General features: G+C 39.8%; 1 protein-coding gene across 5 annotated transcripts; it reads right to left on the reverse strand.

The window, feature by feature from the left end:
* Positions 1-189: 189 nt before the first annotated feature.
* rab11fip4a (RAB11 family interacting protein 4 (class II) a) lies at positions 190-19,153 on the reverse strand. 5 transcript variants are annotated; one of them, XM_046414311.1, is made up of 15 exons: positions 18,980-19,153; positions 12,748-12,835; positions 12,230-12,318; positions 7,918-8,081; positions 7,570-7,731; positions 6,921-7,055; positions 6,315-6,350; positions 5,979-6,087; positions 4,735-4,838; positions 4,068-4,208; positions 3,158-3,239; positions 2,627-2,764; positions 2,403-2,549; positions 1,831-1,974; positions 190-1,740 (listed from the first exon to the last, which is right to left on the reverse strand). In XM_046414311.1, exons 1-15 carry the CDS (start codon positions 19,130-19,132, stop codon positions 1,624-1,626), a joined length of 1,809 nt encoding a protein of 602 aa, XP_046270267.1. In that variant the 5' UTR covers positions 19,133-19,153; the 3' UTR covers positions 190-1,623. The 5 variants fall into 5 exon arrangements, with proteins under 5 accessions (XP_046270267.1, XP_046270263.1, XP_046270266.1 ...); XM_046414307.1 differs by lacking the exons at positions 12,230-12,318; positions 12,748-12,835; positions 18,980-19,153 and adding exons at positions 11,157-11,217; positions 11,353-11,370; XM_046414310.1 differs by lacking the exons at positions 12,230-12,318; positions 12,748-12,835; positions 18,980-19,153 and adding an exon at positions 11,353-11,465.
* Between the last annotated feature and the right edge of the window lie 982 nt (positions 19,154-20,135).

A 20,135-nucleotide genomic window follows, 5' to 3' on the forward strand; every position in this document is an offset into this window, starting at 1 on the left:
GGCGCGTCAGTTTTTAATGCATGTCTTGACCATTTAACTAAATACTTTACTTCTGACCATTTTACAAATCATAATCATAAATAGAACAGATTCTGCTTCAGAAGCACTGATACTGTTATTAGGCAAAGGAATAGTTTAATAGAGTCTAACAAGAACTCTAAAACTATAACTTGTCATTTTCCATTTGTGTTTGCGTACAGATTTGACAAAGTATGTACACAGTGTGCTTTAGGAGAGTTTGAAATTTTACCAGAGCTACACCATCCCCCCGTTGTCAGCCTTTACAGCTAATCATGTTCTGACACCAGCTCTGTACTTATCTCTAGTTCCCACTTCATTCCCACACACTGTGAAAATCAATTTGCCTCTGTAACAGCAGACTGGCATTGCCACATGATATTAATACTTTGATAACAATACAGCAAGCATGATATTGACGAGTACTGAACTGAAGTCGTCTCTACAAAGTGACTTTCATAGCACCATGAAATGAAGGAAAGATGCTCTAAAATCACTGATTGTTTTATCTCCTTAAATCTCTGTTTTCATCTGGACCCCCAAAAAGTGACAACCCAGTTGTAATCAATAATTGTAGAACCCGGTATTAAACAAGATAAAGTGAATGTCAAAATACTTTTCTGTGCATTCTCAAATATTTTCTAGTCCCCACATTTCAGTAGTTTCAAATAAATAAGTATAAAACACTGGTGAGTAGATTAAATATGGCACAGTTGTTCTACAGTGATTCACAGAATGCCTCATTAATACATGTTTGCCTCTAGTGGATATGAAGATGGTCTGCTGCGGTAGTGTAGATATACATTGTGTGTTTGTGTGTGTGTGTGTGTGTGTGTGTGTGTCCGTGTCCAACCGAGTAACTACATTTGTGAGCAGAAGTTTCAGTCATAACTAGTGACAACATTTAAGACATTCATAATTTAGGCTTGAGTTTAAAGTTATAATCCTCAGGATTTGCATGAAATCAAACAGTTTTCAAGTTGTATTTATAATCATAATTAGTTGTATTTAGTTACTGCTAATGCTAATAACCCAGGTTTTCCTAATGCTGCTAGTTCAAATTAAAAGTATTCAGCTGGTGCAACAAGAGCAGCTTTTAGTGTGAAGATGTCAGAAAAAGTGGGTCAGTGTTAATCCCAATTATCAAAATGATCAAAAATGCACAATGTACAAAACTAGATGTTAATTTTCTGCCTTTTCTTACAGCAAATCACTTTTAAATATTACAGAGCGACTACTTGCATCATTAGCATGAAATCCGATGGCAACTGTTTGTGGCATGATGGAAAAGGGGCCAATTATTGACTGATGTTTTATGAATTTCTTTGGCTGAACTGTAAACTGATAAGTCAGTTGCTCTACTGTTGCATTTGTGACAAAATAGCTCCTCTTGGAGTGCTGCCTAGGAAGGAACCTGCAGTGAAAAATTACACTTGCTGTTGCCACAGTAACCAGGGGTGTCAGCAAATCAAACAGGACTGAAATCTTAAGGATTGTAACTTTAAGTTACAAGCTAATAGGCAGCTAATCTCCACAACTACAGTACAACAAGGATACGTGTGTGTGTGTGTGTGTGTGTGTGTGTGTGTGTGTGTGGATGGGGGTTTAACTCTTGATCTCGAGGATGGAAGGGTTATGGTCGAGAATGGCCAGAATGATTTTGTCCATGTACTGCCTCAGACGCAGGTTGATCTCCTCCTGCTCCTTCAAAGCATCGACAAGCTAAGAGAGACAGAGAGTGACAAATGCAGGTGAGATGAGCTGGCCCTATCAAACATCTGCATCACACCCGTCCGCCAGCAGCAGACTAACCTCATCCCTGGACGCGTTGTCGATCTCAGCTGCCAGGCACTGAGCCTTGGTCTGGCAGCAGAACAGGTTCTTAGCCTCGTACAAACTCAGACTGAGAATCTGAGCGTTCAGGTCGTCATTCTGATCCCGCAGCTTATGGTTCTCCTGAGGAAGTGAACAGATGATACTTCCTTTCAGAGGGGATCCAGGATGAAACAGTACAGGTGTAGTGGGAGAAACACGCTCGGGAATTTTCAAGCTTTTATCAGCATCCCACAAAACTCTTGGCAACTGAACTTCCTGTAGTGTGCAACGTTTCCTGCCTATTTCCTGTAAATATATTAAATATGATACACACACACACACACACAATGCCCCGCACTTTCATCATATGTATGACACAGGTGTCTGAAATAGAAATGAATTGGTGAATTGGTCTGACAATATTTACAATTATCTATTTCTGTGACTTCTACTTTACCAAATGTCCTCCTTGGAATATACTGTAATCTACTGGTCATCACAGTACGTACTATATGTTTCATGCTTGTTATGCGAGTCCCAGAGGGACAGTGTGTGCTGTGTGCGTAAACCTGTTTCAGTCTCTTGACTTCATGTTCCATTTCTATCTCTCTGGTCCTGGCGTTGTACTCAGACAGCCCCTTGCCCTTTCCTGGATGCTCCATCTCCAGCTTAAAACACTGCAGATACTCCAACTCCCGGCGTAGATCGTCGATCAGCTGGAGAGAAAAGCTCACATTAGGTGGATCGCCCAGACATTTGCTGTGGAATCTTTCTGCTATCGAGAGGGCCTCACCTCCTGCATGGACTCTTTTTCCTTCTGAAACTCATGGCGGTTATGCCAAAGCTTGTCCATTATCTTCCTGTAGAGGTCCATCTCATCTTTCAGCCTCAGACTCGTGTCCTCCAGCTTGTCTGTAGTCTTCTGCTTCTCCTGCAGAGAGATGATGATAATAATAATAACAATAATAATAATAAATCAGTTGTTTTTTTACACTGTCAGTTTGGTTCATGTTGTTTTGGAGCAACATATCTATTAGCCATAACAACACTATATTGCTGAGCTTTAAAAACTCATGGCTACAACAAGTCAGTCTATAAGCAGTGATGGATGTTTACAGCAGAAAGTTTGGGTAATACTTTCACATCCTCCTTGTCCACCTGTCCATTTGTCTCACTGTTTGTTTTTTTTTGTTTGTTTATCTTTCTATCTTTGCCAGATCTCTGCATTATTATTAATCATAGGATCATTGTGGCTAAAATCAACAAAAAAAAAGCAACCCAAGCTTTAATAAACTGAAATATCCTTTTAGTAAATTACACTCACCTGGTCCAGTTTCTCATTGTGAGACTTGAGTCTGCACACATTTAACTTCATCTCTCCATTCTCCTCTTCTAACTGCTGCACCCTGTGTATGGACATGGACACACACTTTCAGTACAGACAGGTCCTCCATCAGTACGACAGCCTTTGAAGATACTCTTTCCAGCTTGGGTTTACTGTAGCAGTATTTGTAAGGAGTTGCACACTTAATGTTCACATCAAAACATCAGAAAAAGGAGCACGACAGAAATCCGACATAAGTAAAGCTTTACAAGGGGGACTACTCTCCTTTTTCGCACTGTCAAGAGAGGAAACCATTTATCTAGCATTTCTAATGATCCTCTCCACCCCAAAATATATGTCCCATAAAATGTCTGACCTGAACTACACTGGGCTTCCCAAAAATTTGGAGATTCAAATGTACACTGGAGAAGCCAGATTCGCTGCATTGCAAATTCGAAAGTCAATCACTGTCTAACCTGCAAATACTACTGCCAATAAGCCAGTTCACAGGAAAACTTGGTTGCCTATCAGGATGTAAAGATAGTTTAACATTGTGGCATAAGATCTTGTTTTATGTTTCACAACCACTAAAGCTCTGTCAGCCACTGCCAGTTACCATCTAACAAACTACATGAACAAAAGGAGGTAACACGTACCACTTGGATACGTGTTCCACAGGCTCCGTGACCCACACATGTAGCGCGACTGCTGAATCCCTTCACTTTTAATGCTAACACTCTTTTAGAGTGTTAGGTGTGGTACTGCACTGGATTCATACTGCTCATGCCCCACCCACTGTGGACGTGGCTGATCTGTTCATCTACCCTAGTACGGCTCTGATCTAGAGTCATAGCATCTTTCAGGGTTTGGATTACAGTGGACATTCATAGTGTGTTGTTTAGGAGCCTACCTGTTACAGAGCAGGTCTATCTCTAGGTTTCTGTCCCTCTCCATCTTGCTGTAAACATCCCGGTGCCTCTTTGTCTCCTCCTCCAGATTCTGAACTGCCCTTGCCTCTGCATCTTTCACCTGTTCCTCCAGCTCATGCACCCTGGGATGCAAACAAAGACAAAAAAAAAAAAAGAGGAGAAAAGAACAACAATAAATGCAGTGAAAACACGCAATAATTCACGCAACGGAGATAAACGCAGCTTCAGATTGTGTAAGATGAAACTCAACGACTTCCAGAAGAGTGAACCATTCGATGTAACACTGTATTCTTTAGTCTTGAAGAAAAGAACATTTCTCATATGACCTCACACATTAGTCACCATCATCAATAAATAAGACTTCATTACTTTAATATGTACACATATTTAAATAAGCAAGATGAATATTATATTGTTGGAGAGTACAATATACAGTCTACAATAAAATGTAGATTACAATGTTTTAATTGTCTAAAGTTACTGATGTATTTCCAGCCTGGGGTGCAAGAATCTTTGCCAGCTGACTCTCATCATGCTGCAGCACACCTTAAAGGAGGTCCTACATAATAGTCTAGTTTTATGATGCTTCTGTGTTAAAAGGTCCAGTGTGTAGGATTAAGGAGCAGAAGAGTATATTAATTTTCATACCTGTGTACAAGTTGTGTGTTCTCCTGTTTAAGTTTAGACTTGAGGTCACCATTGGCCAGACTGTCACTTTCCAACTCTGTCACCTTCTTCTCCAGATAACTGACCTGAGGGAGACAACCAGTCATTTAGCTCATCCTATCGCATACATCACAGACACTCCTAATGTCAGAGTCCTTTTATTAGGTACACATGTACACCGTCTGTCAAGACCTCCGAACAGGAAATCGTGTTGCCGCAACTCACTGCACACAAGGTCGAGAGGTTCCCTTAGCTGTCAGCTAGTCGCCTGCTTTTTATTCCACAGGCTTAAATGTGACAGTACACATGCATATTGTGCAGCATGTCAGCATTTCCCTTGAAAAGGTGAGGAGACAAGGTCATTGGATTTTATTTTGGTCTCTGCAGAGATCAGATAAAAAAGAAGAACTGGCAACACAGCACAAACCCTTTAAGATTTCTGTAATTCACAACTCTACTTTGTGTTACAATCCTTAGTTGCTAAAATAATTAACCTAAAAAAAACCCCCATTATTATTATTTTTTTAATCTTGTTACAACTAAAACATTTAGGATGAATTAAAACAGATATCTGAATACCAAAATGTCCATAACAGATCAGACACCTGTATTGCTGAGCTGATATTGACTATGTTGGTCAAAATATCAAATAACCAGTGATGGAATGTGACTAACTACAATTTACTAACATTTTTTGCTACTTTATACTCCAATGCATTTTGTAGGTAAATGTTGCACTTTTTACTCCAGTTCATTTGATGACTTAAGCTACCTGTTACTTTGCAGATTTAGATTAATAAGATAAAATATAAACAGATTTATATTAATCTGTCTATCCGTACACTTCCTCATTACAAACAACTATAAAGTTAAGAATCCAGTCGCATAACACTGACTTCAGTTTACTCCAGTGGTCTGCACAGTTTGAACTAACATACAATAAATAAATAAGCCCTATGATGGAAGAAAGTCAGTATTGACATGCACGATTGTTGACTGTGTGCATTCAAGGAATTCAAGTAGTATTGGACACCAAAGAGTCATCCTGCCCCACTACCATTGCTACAATTGGCAGGTGAAAATAATAAAACGGATTTGGATTTGGAACAAAAAGACCCTTACAATTGGGCTAATAATTCTGTAAGACCTTCATCCAAAATGTATGACGAGTGCCTGCATTTTGTGTGCATGTGTGTGAGTGTGTGTGTGTGTGTGTGTTTTTGTACTTTCTCTGTGATGTCAAGGTCGCAGGAGTCAATGCTGTCTGTGAACAGATCTTCTGTGCTGCTGCCCTGACTGGACCCAAACACACTGTGGTTGGCCTGGAACAGCTGACTGTAGAGAGGGGAAGACATACAAAGAAACCCAAAACACCCACAGAGGAAAGGATTACCCATTCTACATGATGGTCATCATCATCTTACACTGAATGTGCCAGCTTCTACGTGCTGAACCAATCATTGTGATCTGGCTCAAGTTATTGGCACGGCCCATCTTTCTATGCAGATTCGCTGCAGTGTTTTTATTTAAAGGGTCATTAGATGGAAAGTCAGCTCACTTACCGTCCAAATGCTGTGCTGGAAATCTTTCTATTAGGGCTGAAACAAGAGAGAAACCCTGAGTCACGCAAGCAAACAGTAACACAGTTTTCTTATCTCTCTTTGTAATAATCAGATTATTTAACATTGCTATTTGCTGCTACAACAATTACTGCAACTTCAAATACTCTGCTGTTATTTCGTCAGTACACTGTAAACAAATGCATCAAATCAATGAAAGCTGAGCTGCTACAACTGGCACAAGCAGTCACTGATCGGCTGTGGGTGTTTTCCACAAACTGTGTTCTTTGTTGCTGTATTCTATTGCATCTCACGCAGCGAGAGACAAAAACTTGCAAACAGCCACCCCGCCAGATTGGGAAAGGGTTACTATAGCAACAGCTCAGGCTCCCCTTTTGATGTGGGAGCAACGTCTGGTGCCAAGAATGAATAAAAGGATGGGATTTGGTCGGAAGGCTTATGCATATCTGAGCACTGTTACTGTACAGCAGCTTAAGTCTATCTTCTCAACACTCTACTAGTCATCTACCACCTACCACTGTATCATTCTACTCAACGCTCCTGTCTTCGTGTGTTGTGTGTTTTCCCGCGTGTGTGTTTGCACTACACCTGTTGGCCTTGAGGTTTCGAAGTCGAGCCTCCAGGTCATTGAGTAAATTCACTTTCTTGCAGCACTGAGAACAGTAGATGTCGAGAAGCTCACTGTTATACAGCTGCCGCATCTTCTGAGGAGTCTGCCCAGCACTGCAATTCCAGAGAATGCATAAAAATATAAATAAATATATAGGTATATACACTATATAGAAAAAGGTTTTGGGCCACCTGGCCATTACACCCACAGGAAATTCAATGACATTGCATTCTCAATACACAGACAGCTTTGCAGCTATAACAGCTTCCACTCGTCAGGGGTCTGTGTGGACCAGTCAGGTTCTTCCACATCAAACTCATCCAACCATGTCTTTATGGACTTTGCTTTGTGAACTGCAGTCATGCTGGAACAAAAAAGGGCCTTCGACAAACTGCTGCCACAAAGTTGGAAGCATAGAATTGTCCAAAATGTCTTGGTATGCTGAGGCATTAAGATTTCCCTTCACTGGAGGTAAGGGACAGAGCCCCTGAATAACAGCCCCATGAAGAGGTGTGTCTGGATACTTTTTGTCTATGTAGAGTATATAGAGCAGCTCTTCCATAACCTTTGTGCACTGCATAACAGAGTATGTGATTCAGCGCATGTGCTCCAAGCTCTGCCACCAACCTGGAGGGAAGGGAGGATCCAAGGTCTGAGAAGCCATTTGTTCGAGTGTCATCTTCAGGACAAGGACTGCTGGGAGTAAAATCCACATCCTCACCCTCACCATAGTCCTCAAACTGCTCCTCCCCAGAGATGACAGATGCAGATGCAGAGCCAATCAGGCGGCTAGGGTGGCATGGCAGGAAGAACAGATAGGGTGGTTATTTAAGCACTTTACTAATTAGATAAAATGCTATACTCAAATCAAAACAAATTTAAAGTAACCTCTTGAAGCTGACATTTTCACTTCGTTTTGAGAAACAGGTGAGATAGCAGGTGTACATCTTATTTTCAGATAATGCTGTGACTGACCTGTCTTGTCGTGTTGGGTCCAAAGAGTCAGAGCTGTTGCCGTTTTCAGCGCTGCTGTCCATGTCACACTCCCCGTCAGCAACGCAACTCCCGCCATACACACTGCATTCTGGGTAGGATCGCGTGCACATGATAATGGGAGGGCCCAGCTTGGCCTCACCATTCTACACAAACAAACAAAATTAAACAGGAGCGTGTCACAGTACACTCAGAAGCAGGTAGAGGCATTAATAGTGAGTGGGGCACATTTCTTAGTATGCACAGCCTGTCAGAGCCCTGAAGCACCACCCCACTGTTACTGTTGCTGCTACTCGTTAGGATGTAAATATCAAACAGCCCCTGCTGCACTCAGAAACACGAGCAGTCACGTGTCTAAACAACTGGGTCCTCAGCAAAACACCTGCAAAGTATGGAGTCGATTGAATTAATGCTTCTCAAGATATAAACGAAGAGCACTCAGTCTGCACTTGTGAGAAAATGGCAGTTTGCACAGGATATTTATGAAGTGAAGTGCAAGTGAACATGTTAATTATCCTGGAAACAGGAGCTTAATTTGGTGGGATTAAGAGGATATGGCCAAAACTCCAACTTTATACTGCACAGTCTGCCTCAACTTGGAGAACAACATGGATGACATTAAAGATGACAATGTAGCATGCAGCATGCCCCACATTTCTGTGTTATTAATTATGCACATGCCTGTCTGGCTCCCCTAACTAAGGTGGTAGGGCCCTGTCTCTCACATGTAAATGTGTTCATCTGCAATGACAAAAGGGATGATTTTCTAACCGTTTGTACTTTGGTTTGTGGGGTTTTTCTTTAGTATAGACAGACACACACACACACACACACACACACACACACACACACACACACACACACATTCATACAGTCCAGCAGACATGGTAGTGTCTTTGAGGGAATGCTCTGTAGCTTCCATTCATCAATTATACACATGTTTTGTCTGAGATGGAGAAGACATTTTGATCTATGACAAAGAGAAGACCAAATGAGAAACTTAAAATAAGCTAACAGCAAATTCTTCCATGCATACACGCTCCAAAGCTACAATGAAACATACCTAAAGCTGGTGATGTTGACATTGAAATGACAACATAATGCAGTGCACCTCTGGCATTAACATTAACAACAACTTGCAATTCAATTCAAAGTCCACAACAATCAGGCACGCACAAAATCATACGGTCAATACTGACTATGTAGTAAGCTGATAAATGGAAGTTTGCATTGGAAATCCTTAAGAGAGGGACTTAGGGGAGGGACATGCAACTTTAAAAACAGCTGCAGTTTGTAATAACTTTAATTATCTGGACAATAGTTTTTATTTTAGTTTTGTTTGCACCTTTATGTACAAGGAAGATAAGGACTGAAGCTGTTTTCCAGCCTATGGAGAGATAAAGAAAAAGAGCATCAGTAACTTCCCTAAGACTAAGAGGGATGGGGGGCATAAACAGAACCTTTGTAGAAAAATCTTACCCTGTAGTTCAGCCTGTGGTTTGAGGTTATGATTTAATTCAATCACGGTGTTATAAAAAAAAATGCCCCATGGCAGCAAAATGATTTTTAAAAGCAGCACAGATTTCTTTACGGTCTGTTAATGGACTGTATCCACTGTCAGTGGGAGTTGGGAAGAAGCTATTATTTTTGAAAACTGATTTAACAGCCCCCTGGGAAAAAAGTGTGGATAGTGGTCAGCCCAAACTTTTCTCAATGCTGTAACGCAACAGCTCCTAAGATATATCAACAGAAGCCAGTGGGAGAGGTTTGGAGCCATGTGTCTTAAGCCCAAGCTTTGTTTCTAAAATTGAAAGATCAGCATGAGAACCACAGACTAGACCTAACTTAATAGAAGAAATAGAAAAATAGAAGAAACAGTTACAATGGTCTTAAAGACGTACTGGACATGTGCAGCCCCACATGTTACATGAGTCTGGACCAGCTGGAGCCAAGTGCTGGGGTACACCAGATGTATAACTGTACAAAAAAATAACTATTTGGATAGAATCACATGGCAGTCAATCTTACTCGGTCCAGTTTTAAAATTGCAGTAACTGGAACCTATGGTGGAAAGATTCATGTTTCTTTATGATCCTTGTGTTTTTCGACCAAAAAGGCTCAGGATTTCGCTCTTGTGTATCTCTCACTTGTACCTTAACCTCTCTGGACCTCGAGCTCCAAAAAGTTGTTTGTTTGTTTACAGACTCTAATAACAGCCACCATGGCGGGTTACTGATATTATTCTGGCTACTGCTGACACTGTTGTGTCTAATTACAGTGATTAATATGCACACATTACTAATGCTGGCTGTGTGCGCGCTATGATGTTTGTGTGATGTTTACGTTTATTGAATTTTGCTGTTTATTTTTGTGGTAGACTAGATAGCAGTCATGCATGCATATTCTCCTGAAGTGCACACACAGCATTCATCTAATCAGCAGAATGTGAGTCCAGAAAGACCAGCACTGAACTGCATGAACGAATAAGAGCGATAAAGGTGAAGGCTGCCTGCCTCCAACAGGTGCAACCTAACTAACTGAAGAACAAAATGTTATAAAGCATATCATACAGCAAAACAATTAAGGTACAAAAAAAACTATAGAGTACTTTAGAAGATGTTTTCATGTTAGGTCCTGTTTTTCGACTGTGTCTGTTTCACTGCAGCTAAGAGAACGCTGATTCAAAAGACTGGTTAGTCTTTTGACATTTATCTCATAACATTTAGTCAATTGCATAAAATTAATTTCAAATTAGTATTTCATCATACTTTTTACATATCCTAACCTAAATGCAAATCTTGAGTTTAATTTTTAAAAATTGTGTATCAAGTTTAAGAGCTCTACAATGTGCAGTAGGCCGGTTCAGAACAAACAGAGCCTTGTGAGTGGACCGTGTGGTAAAATAAATATGTTAACATACAAACTTGTACAATCAGCAATTTTCTGCCAGTGTTCCTTCTCCTTCTTAGTTGATAACTACTGTTATTTCAGCCAAAGAAAGTCAACTAGGCTGAACTTGCTTCATGGAATATCTTTCTCAGAAGAGTCTAATTACCAAACTAAGTGAAAACACCTGTGTGGGTGGCCCATGAGTGTACAGAAGCTTTAACAGTTCAATCACTGAAATTCTGTTTTACTTCTAGGACTGCATCAATACTAAAACAAAATCCAGTTTTTACTCTCTCAATAGTCTCTTAATTCAACACACACACACACCTTACCAATCAAGTGCACATGCCACGTGTCTCCTCTCCAATCCCACGCCACCAGTCACACCATTGTCTGTGTGTGTGTGTGTGAGAGTGTCATCCAAGTAAACATGCAGTATCCTTGTTTACAAAATCCAAAATTCCACTGTATTCCTGAAGCTTGAAGACTCAGTATGCTGAAACACAACCATCCCTCATGGACACGTACCACTGCAGCTCAGTCATTCACAGCAATGAGACCAAGACAAAGCCACACCTCCATATTTCTTTCCTTCTCTCTCTCTCTCTCTCTCTCTCTCTCTCTTGCTCTTGTTGCTAGGCAACTGTTCAGTTGGGCTGATCTCTAACAGGGACATAAGCAGTCATGTACTGCAACACTGCAAACAGCGATTTATGATGTATTGCATATTCCCAAAAAAATGCAATGTTTGGAATGATAAAAATTAATAAACTGAATAAACTGAAGCTGAGGAAAATACATTTAAATAAGAAGCAAAAATAAAGAGATAGTTAGACAAATTTTCACTAATAGAGCAGACAGCTCTATGTAACCCAAATATAAAGAGTTAACACTGATTCAAATTCAGACTCCCTGCTGGAGAGAAGGGCATCTAAAACACCTTGCTTAGTCTGCTGCCAGTGCAACATGGCCCTGACTAAGTGGTGGAAAATGAATGAATTGATGGAAAATTGTGATATTAATTTTCAAGTCAAACTTTTACAACATTTATTCGGATTTCAAAATGGGGGGGGCAAAATTTGTATCCTAAATCAAAAATTAATTAAAATGAGCTTATAATTTCAATCATCAAAATCAAAAGCTAGACTGAGCATACATCCACCTTGGGTTGGGCAATCTGGTTAAAAAATAACATCACAGTCTATTTAATCTCAATCATGATCCACACTATAAATTAGAATGTTTTTTCTCAATGTTGAAATGCCTTGTAGACAATAGTCAGACTTGAAATAGCCAATGAATGTCTCCATGTTCACATTAAAACACAATATTTCATGTTTTTTTTCTGAATCCACCTTCAGAAAATAAGCTCAAAGCTTCAACAAGAGACTTTAAAAGACTGTACCTGATAAATGTAACCATTGTCAGTAACAGACGGCTGGTTGGTTGTAACACTGCGAGGACCCACAGCCATCTTCAGTATCTCCTCACAACCTGGCAGAAAAGAAAAGAAAAGAAAGAGGAGGGGGAAAAATAAGGCACAATAAGAGTTACTACATCTCACCTTCTGCTGTGTTTCAGGGTGAGATGGACAATGTGCCATTCTGTAGTCTGAAGAATAGTTTGGCATTTTGGGGAAAATACTTTTGCAGAGAGAAAAGATGAAAAGACTGATAGCACTCTCATGTCTGTAATGTAAATATATAAACAATAGCCAGCAATCAGTTAGCTTAGCTTAGCATAAAGACTGGAAACGGGCAGGAACAGCTAGCCTGGCCCTGTGCATACGGGATTCACCTGCAGTTCTTGCAAAGCTTACGATGTATTCTTATTGGGGAGGGAAAGGGCACATAAAATATAGCATTTAGCTAACTATCCCATATACCGCTTTTTTACATCATATGCATCTACTATGTTTCCTACCTTTGATGGCAAACACTCCGTGGCAAAAGTCTTTAAAGTTGATCTTCCCATGAGCATTAGGATCCAGGTATCTGGTCAACTTCTTCACCTGTGAGAGACAGAAGGAAAAACTCTGGTCCAACTTTGGTCCAAACTGAAATATATTAACAATTACTTTTAATCAATTAATTTTACAAGAGTTCCCCAAATGTTGACTCCTACCCTACTATTCTAGCTTCACTATTAGTGTGGCATGTTTGGTTTTGAGTGAAATAAATGAAATTAAAAACTGCTGCACACTCCCTTAGGTTCATGATTAAAAAAAACTGTAAAACTTCCATCAGCCTCAGCAGTATTTGGTAATTAGCAAATGTCATGCTAAAGCACTAAACTAAGATGGAAAGTACAGTTAACATTACCCTGCTAAACACGGCATGCTAATAATGTTAATGTGAGCACGTTGCCATGCTGACTGTTGTGATCCAAACTAATGTTCGTCAGATGGTCGAACAGCATTCGAAACACACTCCTCCCAAAACGTTTTGAGATTGAATTTGAGGAGAGCTGCATCCGACAAACTGACAACGAAACACTCACACCCGCCTCATGCACAATTGGCCAGAAGTGCTGAGGTGAGAAAGTAGGCAGGCTTTGAACTTCTCCATTCTTTATACAACTATTTCTATCACTGTGTACAAAGAAGTGCAACACTGTGAATGTTCCCTAAAAATACTTTCTAAAAGTGAGCACGGTTATCTCCATATTTAAACACTTCAGAGGATATGGGAGACACCTGCACAGACCCACTTCCAGAGGGCTCTGTAGCCTTGGTCTGCTCAGGTAACTTGAGTTTACAGTCAGAAGCATCACCCTAACTGTGTGTGATGTAGGCTTTGATAAACAAACAGCTGTTCTCATATAGACCACTTCTTCTGCTACTCCTGGCAGTCAGCATATACACAGGCTAATCTACACAATGATACAGTAAACCTTCATAGACTGCTTTGGGCCAAATTTCCACGGTAGGACAATAAAGCCTGCCAATAATAAAGACTGATTTTATTACTAACTGGATCTACAGGGGCTACTTAATGCAGTTTTTATGGATGTTATCGAAGACTATCAGCTGCTGCAAGACATCATCAAATAAGCAGGCTATGACGATACACGTTGCTATTGGATAGGATCTCAAACAGAGTGAAATAAATGCTGCATTTCAGTGGCAAATTTCCAACGTTTTAAAACGTTTCAAAATTTACAATGTTTTAAAATGTCAAACAAATGAATCACCCCAACAACAGCCAAGGCGCAGGAGCCTGTTCAATATATCTCTATATAAGATGCATCTGTCGCAACAGTAATTCACAGTCACGAGGATTCCAGCATTTAGTAGCTGAACACAAATCATCACAGCCAGACCTGCAGCTCTTCATAGAATTATTTGTAGGTTTGCTATGATCAAATTGTCTACTCAGTAAATCTGAAGGACGGCACAAACCGACTTTACATTTCTGCAGTGATAATGTCTTCACATAAACTCGTCACAGAGAGGTTTACTCTGTGAGCTTTCTTCTTTTAGAGAGCAAACAAAACCAGAATTGCCTTCTACAGGATGTATAAAGGGGTGACGAAGGTGAAAGAATGTCTTACATGGCGCCTTACAAAGCTTCTATGCACCAGGGAAAATTTGTGTGAATTAATCTTAACAGGTTTTACATTGTGAAAGAAGAGGAGGAGCAGAGAGAAGTGTAAAAATAAAGATCACAGCTGAAGTTAAAAATAGAGGGAAGCATTGGAGTGTGAAAAACATAACAGAGCAGAACAGAGCGAGAGAAAAAACAAGCTAGTGCATCACGTATATAAATGTGCAAATACTGATTATAGCAGCTTTAGGTCAATTTCCTAGCTTTTTCCTGAGCTTTTCAGCCACATCTCACTGTCATCCTCTGCAGATAGAGTTTACTCAGGTCCTAAATGACTGAATGGGTTTCTTGTGTCGGTGACTTGTTCATGTACATGCATTATCGGCTATTTTGTTGCATTCAGTTGTGTCATGAACTAAGATGTGTTTGCCCACATGTCCCCAGTGCACAGAGCACTGCTGACAGCGCCATTCAGCTTCACCTTAAAGCAGCTTATTTCTGCTCCTTCAACTCAGCTACGCTTCCAATACAGTTGAGGTAACATTTCCTTTGGCTGAAATAACTCTGCAGTCACACATCAGAAGATTATGGCACTGACTCTGACAGTCATTCTCAGAGCACGTGTTATGAATACCACTTGGACACATGCGCTTTGATGCTGAAATTAGCTTTGATGGGAGAGGGTTTCTGAGTCTGGATAAACAGATCAAAATGAGCAAGAGCAAAGTGTACACTGTGGGACCAGACCGTCATCTACAGATCCACACGCTGTCTGACAATTGTTATCTCTCTCTCTCTCTCTCTTTCACACACACCCACAAACACAACTCAGTGTCACATCATCAGACAGATTTAAATGCAAATGTCAGCATGCTGCGTCTAAAGCTAATACGGCTCTGTGTCATCCATTTAATGTCAAACACTCACAGACTCTTTAATGTCAGACAGGCAGAAACCAGTGTCAAATAATCCCTCAGCACATTATTACGAAGCTCTTACACAGAGGTCACTATTTGTATTTTTATCTAATAGCCCTTAATTTACTGTCCCAGAGACAGGACACTGCTTGGAAGAACCAGAGACCTGAGCCAGGCCATACAGCAATGACAGCAATAATATCATACAGGGTTAATACTGTTGTTAAAAAAAACATCCATCCATTATCCATCCATGGCAAGTCTTATTAAAAATCATAATGGAACATCTCTAGATAAAACCAGATTGTACAACATTTTTTAAAAAGATACATACTTCTTATTTTGTAATAAGAAGTATGTATTTGCTATGTGACAACCAAACCATGAGGAATTTGTTTTATTTTAAGTTTTCTATTTTTAGTGCAGCATGATACCAGCTTGTATTTTAGAGAATCAAGAATCAAATACTGAAATAGCAAACATTTACTATTTATATATATATGAGACAATCCCTAGTGCTTACTGTATTTATGCAAGCATAGAGTGCAGGAACAGCAGTGTGGTTAAAACATGAAGAATAAGTGGCAAGATGATGTTCACAGTAGTGAATATAGAAACTGACTTCTATATGGTGACCAGTTTTGGGTGATTATGGTGATTAGTGTCACTGGAGAGAATTTGTTTTCCATATGAAACTAATGTAAATACAGAACCGGTGCAGTAAACTCTACCTCACTGGCTGTTTTCAGCAGCTAGGCGGATCATTTCATTACTTATTAATCGACCAATCCGCTCAGCAAAGCACTCGTCGCCACGGTGACAAAGAACACCGAGATGAGAGAAACAGCGAGAGGGGAGGAGGAAGATGAAGAAGCAGCTTACTCTTAGTACGACTGAGTTATTTTTAGTGATGTGTTCAGAGTGCTCAGCCGCCATGACAGCTTAAAGAAAAATTCCACTTCATTTTTCTTTCTATTCCGAGCTCATGTTTTACACATCTGTCTCCACATAACCTGATGTGACCAAACATAGTTATTCTAACACAGCAATAACAATTATCCAAGGAACTGGATGGTAGTATTCTTCACTTAAAAGAAGACTAGTCCCTCACCTGGAACTATCACTTTTAGTGAACTGCAAAAATGAACAAAAATTGTGCTACAACATATAGTTTATATTACTGTTTTAAGATTTATTTCCAATTAATGCAGGTTCACTGGTTTTATTTGTTTTTTTTTCAGCTGGCAATGAAAAAGCAGAAACCTGCTTGGAAATGGTATGCGTAATTTAAGATAACTGTGTTAGGTTTCTGTGAGCTAATGCAGTTGCATGTATGGATGATTGAACACCCAGGTGGATTTAGATTTGTTTGGCAAACAGCCATATATTCATAAAACTGCAGTGTGGGCAGAGACAACACTGTACACAAGAGTAAGGTAACTTTGATCAAAAATATTGGCATTATGTGTGAATTACTCTAACAACACCTTTGAAGATTAAATTTCATGGCATACTGAAATTAACGAAATCCATGTTTACAACACTCAGTGAGGATCAGACCAAGTCCAAACCGTCTCCAGTCTAATCCTACATATGTATCCACATTCCGTTACAAAGAGAGCTTTACTCTGTAAACAATCCATGGATTGAACAGACTGATATATTGGGCAGAGAAACTGTGCATTAATGTTTGGCAGCAGCTCTCTACAGTCATCGCTCCAAACACACTAGCCAGCCAAACATTTGGACTGATGACAACAGATAATCGGCTCTAAATCTTAAGATATGATAACAGCATAGAAGAGGAAGCTGCGGCATCGTGGTGTAAGCAATCAAATGAGGAATGAGAAGCAGGTGGAAACCATGCTAGCCCAGGTTCAATAGAGCGATCTCGCATCATGGGCTGACAGAGCGCTCTCCATAGTACTGAATGTAAGGCTGCCATTGGTTGCCACACCCCTGCTGGTACTGTCAGCTCTAAAATTAGCTATTCTGCAACTTCAACATCTTTTAAGACACCTACTACACCTGCAGCCAATTTGAACCACATTCTTAGTATTATGAATCTAAAGACACCGTGCCCCATGTTCAGCAACCATGGCATTTTGGCTGCCGGCACAGAAGCTCACAAAATGATGTTCAGTTATAGGTGTGTAGCCACATGGAAATATAGTGAAGTAGCTTGGCTTACTGCACCAGCATGAATATGGAGTCACACTGATATGATGTCTGGAAAACTGCACATACTAAAATCCCAACCCATCAGTGGTCCAGAATCTAACGGATGGACAATATGACGACCCACACAAGAAATACACAAAACGCGGTTCATTCTTTGGAGGAATGTTCACCTCTTCAAGCCTCTAAAATGATTCAAATGAACAGAGAATGTTGAATTAGATGAGAAATTACTTATACACATGCAAATTGCAACTAGGCAAAGTTGTTCTATATCAGGTAGTCACAAGAAAATAATGTTAGGAAACAATGCCTTAAATGAGGAAGTACTGGGGCTTCGCACTTATTTTTTTTTTTGGCTATGTTAACTTCTACAGGTATATTCATTGTACTGACTTAACGACTGCTGCTTGACCAGTTCATGGTGGGGTCACACCATGAAACAGCAATACAGAAATCTGAAGTTCACCTCATTGCATGTGCTCTGATAAAACTATGACGAGAAAATGAAACTCAGCTTAAAGTCTTCACATCACTCTTAAAATCATTAAGACTGATATTTTAACTAACTTTAATTTCAGTATGAACATACTCATGAAAGAGTACATTTCCCAGAAAATCAATTAAGGACCTCTATGTTGGTAAAGTAACCAGACAGGAAGGTTTATATACCTTTAATTGATGGAATTACACATAAACCTGAAGCACTACATCAAATTATGCAAAACTCATATAAAAATCAAATATTGCCACCAGGTCTTGCTTAATGATTCGCAGAAATGTCCACTGTGGCCTAACAGAACTAGGCATAAAAGTGATAGATAATACTGTATAAACATTTTTATTCTTGTACGGATGTTGAAAATTAGTGGCATCAATGAGAATCTCTTTCTCTCAGTTTATGAGGAGAAAAGAGCAAAAAGCTGTCACAACATACATGTTGTCATAACGGATTAAGAAAAATACACCACAAAATGGATGTAGACTGACAAGAGACCAAATTATTTTTTAAGTCAAAATAAGCTGAAGCTAAACGTCCAGAGCTGATTCAAAAAATATTTCTATAGCTGTGAGCTGGAGGGCATCTGTTAAAACGCCTGCTTAGCTTTTCTACTGTTGTTACCTCGAAGCAGTTTCAGTGGTATGAAAAACACACAGCAGTGCTTCTCTAACACACATCAACATTAGGACAAACACAATTAAGAAGTGACAAACAAGACGGGTTTGCAGTCATTAGTCTTTTTTAAAGCAGCACGCCAATCCAGAATATTCGCTGACGTTACTGGCTAACGTCTAGGTCGTGAGTCACTTATGCTAGCACCTCTGGCACACCTGTGACGTTTAAAACGCAGCTTAGGACAGGTTGTTTGTCTGTTGCTGTCAGATGCTCATATGGTCTACTTGTCACCACTTGTTACTGACAAATATAACCCTGACAGACTGCTGGTTAAACACAACATACGTATGTAAAGCGGCTAACGGTCGAGAGTTATCCAATCATCCCCAGACTCTCACCTCGTCTCCTTGACCGAACTGAAGACCGAGGTCCACCAAGTGCTCCACCCGGATGAAGCCGTCAGCATCCTCGTCACACACGTCGAAAACCTCCTTCAGTCTCCTCAGAAACTGCAAGAGCTGCTCTTGGTCCGGAAAAACACGGCCTTCCATTGTAGAGAGGAATGTTTATTTTTCCCAACCAAACTGACTGTTAAAGAATCGGCTTGACGGGCGCCATCATCGTCCCCATCCTCAGCTCCGCCGGACCGACTGGTACTGCTTCTGCTGCTGTGACATAAGCAGCGTCGCTCGTTAGAGACGCGCGAGTTACGGAAAAGGACGATGATTTACGACTCCGGCACGAGGTATTGCGTCACAAGCCAGCTGATAATAATCCAGGTGTGTTACCACACGCCTCCTGCTTTCCACCTAAACAAAATGGGACACGTCTATTGGGCAGCTCCTTCCATGACCGTGTTTTAGGTCATCAGATATCTGTCAAAGCTGACTTTCCACACCAGCTGCACTGTAAATCATCAAAATGTATAGAAGCCCATTTCTTCCAAATTAACTAGTAGTATATTAAATGTGAGGAATGACAATAATAAAAATACTAGTAGTCCAGTATAATATAGTAACTTAGATTATGACTGAAACAAAAGTGTGGAATTTGTGGGAGATTCCTCTTCATATAAATGAAACATTCATCAAAAAGCATACATTGGGATATTTTGATTCACCTGAACTAGATATATCTGTGTATTACACATTATTGAGTCAGTTTGTTGACTTGAAGAATAATCTCTTCTTGTACCATTGTCAGACTATCTTGACATTTAATTTTATCCAATAGATGTGTCAGTACAAGTGAATTTATTCAACAGTAGTTGTTCAATAATGTAATGTAAAATAAAAATAAAACAAAACAAAAAACTGAATAAACTGCCTATGGTAGTGAGACAGCTTAACCTAAAAAACAAAATATAATATTTGAAAAGCCGTTTTGCTTTTGTGTGAAATTCTCATATGCTAGAAAGTTTTATTTAATGTCCAACACCTTGCACATACTGTATCACTTCCTGCTAGAGTAAAAAAAATAAATTAATAAAAGTATGTTTATTATTTGTAAGCAAACTATCATGTAGTTGGCTAATATTTGACTTACTACTTCAAA

Source organism: Scatophagus argus, chromosome 16, assembly GCF_020382885.2.
Source record: "Scatophagus argus isolate fScaArg1 chromosome 16, fScaArg1.pri, whole genome shotgun sequence".
Classification (NCBI taxonomy): Eukaryota; Metazoa; Chordata; class Actinopteri; family Scatophagidae; genus Scatophagus; species Scatophagus argus.